The 10,168-nt window shown below is 41.3% G+C and overlaps 1 protein-coding gene across 7 annotated transcripts in view; it reads right to left on the bottom strand.

Moving 5' to 3' along the window:
* Window positions 1-1,129: 1,129 nt before the first annotated feature.
* Window positions 1,130-10,168, bottom strand: part of NARS2 (asparaginyl-tRNA synthetase 2, mitochondrial) — a 54,189-nt gene continuing 45,150 nt past the window's right edge. For 6 of the 7 annotated variants that reach the window (XM_075140264.1, XM_075140271.1, XM_075140267.1 and 3 more), the window contains 2 exons: window positions 8,046-8,072; window positions 1,130-1,952 (listed from right to left, as the gene is read on the bottom strand). In XM_075140264.1, the coding sequence (XP_074996365.1) occupies window positions 1,808-1,952; window positions 8,046-8,072 (172 nt within the window). In that variant the 3' untranslated portion in view covers window positions 1,130-1,807. The remainder of the gene's footprint in view (window positions 1,953-8,045; window positions 8,073-10,168) is intronic. The other variant, XM_075140266.1, reaches the window with a different exon arrangement.

The raw sequence follows: 10,168 nt of genomic DNA, 5'->3' as shown, positions 1-10,168 counted from the left end.
TTCAAAAGGAAGGCAAGTGCTTGAACCATTTCGTTGAACCAGACTTATCAACTCAGGCTGTACTGGGAAAGGCAAACCAGCAAATGCAGAGTTAACACCTGCCTAATCAAGCGGATCAAGGAGATAGGAAAAAAATCTTGACATGCAGGGGATGTCTCAGTGCTTGCAACAAACACCTCAAAACAATGACCTTGTGGTGATGTTGTTTGCATGATCATAACACATAAAAGCCCCAGCCGTGGACCAAACTGAAACATGGCAGGTGCCACATGACATAAATATGTATTTTTAGATACTGCAGGTGCAGTATTATACAGCCCTACCAGAGAGAACTGTGACTGCAATATTACCAGCGCAATGCTATTTGATTACTATTTTTCAATCCCTTTCATCTACTTGGAAAAGAAGTCTTCAGGACTGTTCTGCAGCCACTTCACGTTGTATGTGGCAATTTACACAGGGTTCATTAGCAATAAGGCTGTTACCTTGCTTTTTCTCTTTATACATGTTGTTTATACTGCAGCCGTCTGGGGCTCCAGAGTAGTAAGCACTATGCAAATGACCATTTGCTGGATTGTGATAATTTGGAAGGGAAGAAGGATGCTGGAAACCCTCAGTTCAAGTCCCAAATAAACCACTGGTTTCCAATTGCCTTGGGCAAGTCACTTGATCTTCCCATAATCCCATCTTCAAAACAGAAATGAGTATTTCTTTACCTGGCCGGGAAGCTGAGAACATAAACCCATTAAAGACTGCAAGGAGTTCAGATCCTGTAGTGATAAGTAATTACTTAATACATATGCAATGCTTGGGAGCATATGTTGGTTGTTTCAAAATACAGACAAAACTGCTTGGTCCGATGAGTACATGAGATATTTTCTCAATAACAACAACAAAAAAGCAAAGCAACAACAAAAAAGACCAGTAAACTGCAAGTTGGCTCTGATCTAACCAAACGTTTCTTTCTGCTACGAACATGTGCTCTCTTGGAGACAGAAAACAGGTATCTCCTGCAGAAGTTGTGCAACTAATTTGGGTATACAGAAAAGGAAACATCTACCAAAGACACTGAAGGAAACACTACGATGCAGAGTGCTTCGGTTTTATAACAGAAGAAGAAACCATACAGTTACAAAACAACCTAGTGCACATCTTTATTGATGATTCATAAAATCAAACATCATTCACCTAATTCACTCCAGCAGTTCCAATATGACATTTTTCCTTGCTAGGTTTGGCTGATTTTTCCAAGGTAAACAATATTTGCTTTTAACTCGGGGTGGGGAGAATCATGCTTTACAGTAGCCATTTCATAAGAGCAAGTGCATCACAGCCATGACAATACTTCACGATTTTATAACAGTCAATCTTCAAAGCACTGTGCAGGCATTTAATTAAAGCCTATTAAAGCCTCACAGCAGTCCTGGCTCCCAGTCCATTTTAGGTCACACCTCCTTATTAATATTTCACATAAAACCCCCACTACCTTCCAACAATGCTTATTCAGTACTTCCATGGCTTGAACTAGTCTCACAAGAATCTTAACCCTTTATTTAAGCAGGATTTATTAATACTCCTGAAGTGCACTGAAGACATGAACTGCTATCAAATTAACTGCAAGTGTGCTTCCATAATCTCACCAGAACATATATTATTTTCAATTATTTTCAGTATTAAATTTACCAAGAGTTTCACTGATATAAAAAATTATCTCCATTTCCTACTAAAGCACACTTAGTTCATACCATAGTATGTTATATACATATAGTCACACAGGCAGTTTCCTCCACATGAGTCAACTGCTGAGCTACAGGAGACAGGAGTGAGAAAACCTGGGGAAAGGAATAACATCTTTGATATTGTCAACTCCCAAGATGCACTGCAGGTAGCGTTCAAACCCCATTCCGAAGCCTCCATGAGGAACTGAGCCGAACTTTCGGAGGTCTAGATACCTGTAATTTAAACAGACAGTTACCTTTGCAGCACAGTTATGCTGATGTAATTACAGAGAGCTTTTTATCTAGGGTTTTGCTTTCCATCTTAATTACTTCCCTTTGACCCTAAACTGGATTTCTGCCAACACAGCCGGTGTTGGTCAGGGGTGTGAAGAGGTGCGGCTCCCTGACAGGCAGAATTGTATTAGCAGAAACCCCAAGTGCGAACGCATTTAAACCAGGATAGCTATGCTTTGCCAATACACTAGAGCCTGTTTTGTTCAGGAGCAAGAACTCATTTGGGTATGAAGAACAGCTTTGACATCATAGCTCTGCTCATACCGAGAGCATCTTTCTAAGTTTTAGTATCTAAAATATTCCTAGCAGAGGCACGAACCCAGGTTCCTACAGAAGCACAAAATATCTCCACTGTCGGAGATGGAGTTGCCTGCTTGGGTTTGTTTAGCCCTTGTCACGCTGGTGCTGAAATCTGTCCTACAATAAATTCTTTCAGTTTCTGTCTTCAATAGTCTAAGTCATTTCATTTCCAGTAATTTCTTCAGAAGCCTAAATAGGTCTTGCTGTCTGCTGAATATTCCTTCAGATTTTTTTTTCTTTTAAGGTAATTATGACAGCTTTTTGTTACTTTTTCCCTAATCACTCTTACAGACTGATTCATTTATTTCCACAGTAAGTCAGCAAAAAATCTTGGACGTATTTTCTCCAAAAATGACATCTGGAACAAGATAACAAGACAATTCATTTTGGAGAACAGCACCTGTTGTGCACAGAAAATTCGGAAAACGTTTGGAAGCAGATATTCCAAATATATGGGTGTCAACAAGATTACGATGGTTCTTCTTTAGAGTTCCCCATTTCCCAGCTGGACTGTAGCTGACGTGATACACAGGAACTATATTTGCAGCTATAAATTGTCACCAACAGTTTTATTTTAATAGGAGTGAAAAACATCTCAGTGGTTCTGTTGATTTATGGGGCCACTTCTGAGCTTGCTGAGGCCACAAAGTTATTATTCTTTATATGAATGCACTAGTAAGGGATTGAGTGATTCCAGATGTATTACATGCTTCTAATCTTTGTGTATGAATATTTTATCATCCCAGTTTTAAAAAAAAATCAAGTACACTTAAATATAAATGCATATATATGCTTTACTACTTAGGCAGTGGAGTAGAGGGAGAAAAACACTGAAAAAAAAAGAAAATCGGATTGATTGTAATAAATGGCTTCCCAAATTTTAACTACTGTTAATGAACTGCAAGGAAAAAGTATATTTGTGTGTATGTATATATTTATGTATATTAATATGTAAAATACACATTATATATATTTAAGTGTACTTGCTTGAACTTCAGAATTGTGTTGGCTTGAAGACTACACTTTAACAGAGGGAAGCCAAAGTAATGCCACGGATCACCTCTACTTGCAAAATAAAAACACTCTCCAACAAATTTTACAGCTGCAAGAGATGGCTCTGGCAGAGTCACTTTGACAGTATGCCTTTTAGACCATGAAATATTATTTTTCTTTGCAGTTCATTAACAGTAGTTAAAATCTGGGAAGCCGCTTACTACACTCAATCCAATCTTCAGTTTTTTTTCCCCTCCCCTCCACTGCCCAAGTAGTAAAACCAGAAGTAGAACTTCATAGAATCATGGAATCATAGAACTTCTTACCTTTTCTTACTAGCACTGACACACAAAGTGCAGTTTGCACTTGCTATACTGCAAGTTGCACTTGTATACTGCAAGTTGAACAGCAGGCTCAAGAGTGGGACATACGTTTTCTGATCCCTGGGACCCACGTGCTTTCTATTTGTGCTGCTGGGTGTTAGCTTGGCTTGCTAAGGCTCAGCTGTATCCACCTCACACCCTGCGATGAAGATTATGCTTAGGATATGAACACACAGACTGTGGAATGGCATGGTGGTCCTCATCTCTATTTCATACAGACTGCATTAAGAAGAACTCCAGTTTCTGCTAATACACTGGGAACTGCCCCCACGGAGCTCCACTTCGCAGCTTTTCAAGAGTTTGCTAGGAAGTTGATGGGCAGATCTAATGCTGAGGGTGGCGACTTGTGAAATAGGACAGACCTCATGAATGTGAGGGATATGGGTGCTGGCCGTGGCAGATCAATCTGTAGCAGCTCAGTAGTTCTGAGCAGAACTGGCAAACCAGCTGGTGACATCTCTAGCTGCAACTAGTAATATAAATAATAGCACAAACATTTCTGATGACGTCTATAAGCATATCTCAGCCTGTGCCAAAACAGTTGAGACTAAGCCTAGCATCTTTTCTCCCCTTTTGCTGGCAACAGAGTTTATAAAGTCATTGTGAGGAGATGAAATAACTCAGCTTCTTCCAGATGAACAATAATAATAAATTCTACCCTTGTTCATCCAGGGCTTTCATCTGTAGATCTCAAAGCACTTTGAGAAGCCATTTTGGCAAAAGGAGCGAAACAAAACCCATTAAAGTTAATGGAAAAAGTCCATTGAATTAAATGTGCTGAGGATCAAGCCTGTGAATCCTTTCTGATGACTGTGCTTAGAAGAAGCAAAGGAATTGAGAAATTTTCCATTCTTCCCAGATGAAAGAAAAAGTAACTGCCTGCAGATGAAGAGAAAATTCCCTTTAAACTGGAAAATGCTCCCTGAGGTTTTCCTTCATTCAATAGTCTCCAGACATGGGATGTTTCTCACCTCAAAAACAGTCATGAACTTGTCTAGCTATTTCTCCTAATAGCTCATACTTAAGAGGAGAGCTGAGCCCTCCATTCGCAACTGGGGGACTGTGCAACATTATTCCATAGGGGAAATAAGTTTCTGCGACCCCAACTAGCCCTGGAGTTCATGTTCGGGACCTGGAGGACTGGTAGTTCTTCAGAGATTTGAATCTTACTAAAGTATGTGCTGCAACAACGTCCCCCCGCAATGAATTCCAGGAGCTTGTTATGTGCCAAGTTGGAAGAGCATTTCCTTTCATCCTTTTAAAAATCTATACCCTTTTATCATCATCACAAACTCCTGTGTTGCACGGCAAGGCACTACGAAGATCAGTGCTCTCTTAGTGACCATTCACAAGCAGAATGTATTCTTTTCCGTCTTCTTTCAAAACAAATATAATCTTGATCTTTTATGTAACCCTCTCATTATACTGAAGCCTCCGCAGCCAGTTTGAAAAAAGTAAGGCTGAAAGAACAAAGATATTGCAGTCCCTGAAGTTGAATATTCTACTGGAAAAAAAAGGAAAAAAAAATGAGGGTAATGAAAAACTACGAGTGAAATGACATTTGAAAGATCGTTTTGTTGAATGTTTCAGGAAATAAATATGCAAAGCATCGCCAGGTTCTGATGCTGGGTAAAACACTGTCTTTGGTTTCAGACAGTTTCTGCTCTGCTACAACTTTTTGGGAATCCACAAAAAAGACGTTCAGGGAGGTCAATCTAAAACACTCCCATTGACAAGACCGGGGTCTGGGCACATTTTGCCTGGCTTTAGCACTGACATTCTGCCTGCCTCCGAATGGCCCAGCACAGCACTCTGGTTCCTCCCCAAAGCAGGAGTAATAGGACCAGGCGCCTGCAAGGAGAGCGACGGGCTACCTGTTTTCGCTGGACTCTGAAGGAGGTTAAATGATGATATGAATGCTGTCACTGGCCGTGGATCGCAAGTGGCTCACCAGTGCTGCTGTTCCTTAAGTCCAACTCCTCCTTTCTACCTTGCCACACAAGGACCCAATGGAACAATCCAGCATTCAAGCTTCAAAGAAAATTTGAAATTAAAGAGCCCAACGCAGCTCAATCTTCTCCATCTAGAGCAGAAGTAAGGCCAAGACAACATAGCAAGGTCCATTTTAAGACAGCAGGTAACACCTGCTCTGCCACTGTGTACTTTCACCAGAAGATCAGAAAGGTACCTGGACTGTAAAGGGTTCAGTATGAGGCCATCTTATCCATTTGTGTGCATGAGGATAATCAGAGTGAGGAAATGGGTGCCCTACCTGTAGAAAGACTGTCTGAAATGCTGCTCAAGCTGATGGTAGTGGGGACACGTTGTTCATTACGAAGTACCTGCTTTGTTATTGCTCGTGGCACCTGGAGGCTGCAAACAGGATCAGGACCCCTGTTTACAAGGCAATATACTCAAAAATCCCTGGTCATGGAGAAAGCAAGTGACTTCCCAGAGTAAAATCTGATCGCCCGACTTTCCCACCTCATTTCCACAGACCTCTCCAAGTCTAGCCAAGATCAGCATCTACAGCACTGAGCTCTTTTCTATCTACAGTTCAAAGGAAGGAGTGTGAAAATAAGATAAAATAACTCTGCGAAATCAAGCCAAATACTTTTGCAACTCATATTCTTTATGGAAAGAAACCTGCACAACAGGAAAGATGTAGTGAACTGAAGAAGATTCAGAGGACTTTGACCATGTCCCTTTATCTACTTTTTTGAAAAGCTTTCTAAAAGTTAGGAACGGGGCAGAAGCACAATAGTATTTCACATCATCAGTTGCCTCTTTGCCCAATGATTCTCCCACAAACAAGGCACTCCTGAAGCAGTCAGGTCCCACAATATCTTCATGCTTAGTGGGAGAAGAAAACAGAGAAGAAGGTAGAAACAGGCAATAGATAAAAGATTTCAAAAGGGACCACATCTCATACAGCTGCCCATTCTAAAGTCAGCAAATATTATATTTAAAAAGGAATGACTCAGCTGTTCTTCACGGAGTTTGTGAGCCAGCTTTGGTACTAAATTAAATCACTAAATTGGAGGAGATTAATTTCAGTCTCTCCTGCCACCTCCACTGAAAAGATGGATGCTGGCAAACCACCTACCTGTTTTCTGGCAGATTCTGGACTGTAGTCCAGACGCATCCAGGATTACTCCTATCCTGCACCTTCCTAGGACACCAGACCCTGCTAAGGCAGGGGGTAACAACAGTTTTAATCTTCTCTGGGAAGTGACATCATCTGTGATGGAGTGGAGGGAATGGAGGAGGAAAGAGTCTCCAAAACGAGATCACAGGAGGAAAGAATTTCCAGAATGTGATTGCTACATACCACATGAAAATGTGAATGGCTGACGGGCAATGTCTTAATCTTCTCTCTTGAGGGAAGCATGAGGCAGGGCTGAGCTATCTTAGTAGTGCTGGAAGGCTCTGCCGCTGAACACCAGACTTCCTCAGGCTATATCTCAGCATCTAACCACACAGCTGATCACCCTTGGGAAGAATAATCCTTCCCTCAGATGAAGTGATATGGTATATTCTGGCCCATAAACACAAACAATAAAGGAAGACATTTCATTCACGCTGTTTGCAAACGGATGATGTAGAGGTCTGCCATGCACTGGGAGGTTCCTAAGTTACTTCATACTGTGGGAAGAGGAGAGTGAAGAATCCTACACTTACTCTGTTTTTTTTCAAGGCAGCCTCCCTAATGATCATTCCAAATACTGCAGAATATTTGAATATACTCTTCTAAATTTGAAATTCTCCACGCTATCACCTCTCAGTAGCTGTGACAAAGTACAAACCAAGAAACACTTGTCGAGAGGAACACCAAGATCCTGCTGTCGTTCTAATAGGCTAAACCATTAATTCAAAGGTTATTCTGTCTCCTTAGCAGGGCAGTTTTAATTGCATCAACTGCTTTGTTAGGGAAGATTTTTCGACCCAATTGCCCTGTCAATTGTAAAGGGAGTTATTCATAGAGCTCTTAAAGGTCACAAATTGCTTGTGGTTCTGTAACCTGTTTATCTCATGCGATGGCCATCAGAACTATTCAACATGGAGCAAGGCTTAATGATTTAATATCAAAAATCATTGATGGGTTGTAAATTAATCCACTTCATGCAATCCTGAAAGGAATGACCTGTGCTGTGAGTGGACAAATTGGGAAGATAAACTAAGTAGCATTAGATTAAACTTTGTTTAAGTGAACTGGCTGTTCCATTTAGACTGGCAGTGATGGCAGGGCAACTGAGCCAAGAAACATCCCCTCAAGAACAGGATCAAAAAAATGAAACAGTTGTTTAAAGAGTCTCAAAAGAAGACATATAGCTTGCAGACCAAGATAGTGTCTTACCATTGGTAGGCATCTACGAGTCCTAATCTGTGGAACAAAAAGAAAACCCCTTGTAAGTAAAGGAACAGAGGAGATCCACACAAGCAGTACTTGCCTGGAAGAGAATGCTACAAGAAAAGGGAGGGTCTGATAACTAAACTCAGTCCAAAAAGGAAAGGCAGGAAATGAAGGTAAGACATGATCAGTGGCTGGTAATCGGCCAGTTCTGGTAATCGGCCAGTTCTGGTAATCGGCAGACAATCTTGAACAGATTCCCAACACGCTTCTTAAAATGTAAAGTTTGTTTTGTCAACACACAGGGTTGATCCCAGCTTCATGCAAAGACTTGTGCATATAACTTTAAGCATATCAGTAAACTACTTGTGAACGTTTGGAGAGTACAGGCCCAAATGTTAAATTTACAATGACATGCAGTCAACTTCATTTATGAGTGAGTCAAAACCTCTTCACGTGCGGCTATGTGGCGCATAAAACCACTGAACTCCCATGGCTTTATTAATGTATGTCAACTTCTGTAAAACTACTTAATAAAATACGTCTTTTTTGCATTGCCACCAGCGCACCCCCTCTCCTTTTCCTGCCCTGGCGGAATCAGAGCGAAATTGTTGGGGTTTTTTTCCCCATTTCTCTGAACACAAACAGGAAACTGCAGGCAAAGAAAGACCACTTCTCATCTTCAGTGCGCTGCAGCTGTCCCTGACTAGGACTTGGAGAGCTATTGCATGAAGTGTGTATAAGGAGACAAGAATCCCGTTCTTAATCTCTCTTAGTTACGCTGGGTCTGCAGGAAGTATAATTTAAAAGCCTTAACAAAGTATTTGGGCTCAGCAGATCAGATCCTGAGTACTCAAAATCAAGAAAAACATGTGAAAAGAGGTGTTATTTTTCCAGGTCATCTTCAATGCAGAGTTGTACTTTAAGGTCACTGAAGACACACCCCATTTGTAGCTTGAAATACTTCCTATGACTTTCCTGACAAACAAGAAAGTCTGGCTTCAGTCTCCACACCGACCACTCCTGTAGCCCCACACCTTGAGGGGACTCTAGCAAAAATTTCAAGGGAAAAAGTGCAGCAGGCAACATTGTATTTTGCTTCAGCTGAAGCATGCCTGCTTTGGGAGAGCTTGCAGGGAGAGTAACAGGAAGCACAGGGAATAATACCATCCTACACCACAAATTGAGAACCAATGTTCTGGTGATTTTAATTGCCCTGCGCCTTTTGGATTCATTATGCTGAAATGGATTTTGCTCTTCTCCACTGACTAGATATATCTCTGTGAGCATGAGGCTGATTTAAGCAACAAATTCATTCCCGATGTGCAAATGATGTTACTCTGGGATTAATCCTCCTCCAAAATTGCTCTGCAGAAGTGTACGACTGGCCCAAATGGACTCATCTGAGTTATGAAAGGTTCTTTTGAACAATGAGATAGGGAGTAATTGTCTATGGAGAATTACCCCATCTATAATGTCAATTATTGTTAACTAAACAGCAGCTCTGATATTCTGACACTGAATTTAGCCTAAAATTACTCAAAATCACATGATCCAGAACAAAGCAGCAGGGAAAGAGCCATATGACTTAGTACAGATCCCAGGCACTTCCAATGAAGCTTCCCACCAAACTCTTAGCAAAGAACCGTATTCTCTTAAATGATGCCACCGAGGCCAGCTGCATCACAGCTAGCAAAGCTTTCGACCAAAACTGCAGTTCCTCAGTTACACAATGTGATGACAAATAGATCTAAGCTCTGCCTTTGTGACAACTTCCACCTTCGCAATCCACTCTCAGTGGAATCACAAAAGCTGCAAAGAAAAGGCTCAAGGATGAAGTGCCTCATACAAGACCCTGTTCCAGACAGTCCCAGCAGAGCTGAGGCATTCTGCTGCCCTGGCCTCCTAGCATAAAATAAACTCTTCTTCTCTGGTGAGCTCAAACCGAGAGGCAGTTTCCATATCTAAAACAGAAGCACAAGAACTTCTTCACCACTTTGCAGTCACCTACTCAGATAAATAGATATCTCCACGACAAAAATAGGCTTTTTTTAAATAGTGTTAGTTGCCCTTCCACTCCTCTGTCTTGCCAACCACTGAGAGCTGCTGAAACACTCTCTTGGTCAGGC

The sequence above is a fragment of the Calonectris borealis genome, chromosome 1 (genome assembly GCF_964195595.1).
Source record: "Calonectris borealis chromosome 1, bCalBor7.hap1.2, whole genome shotgun sequence".
Taxonomy (NCBI): domain Eukaryota; kingdom Metazoa; phylum Chordata; class Aves; order Procellariiformes; family Procellariidae; genus Calonectris; species Calonectris borealis.
Note: the sequence above shows the minus strand (reverse complement) of the source record. Positions and strands in the feature narration are given on the sequence as shown.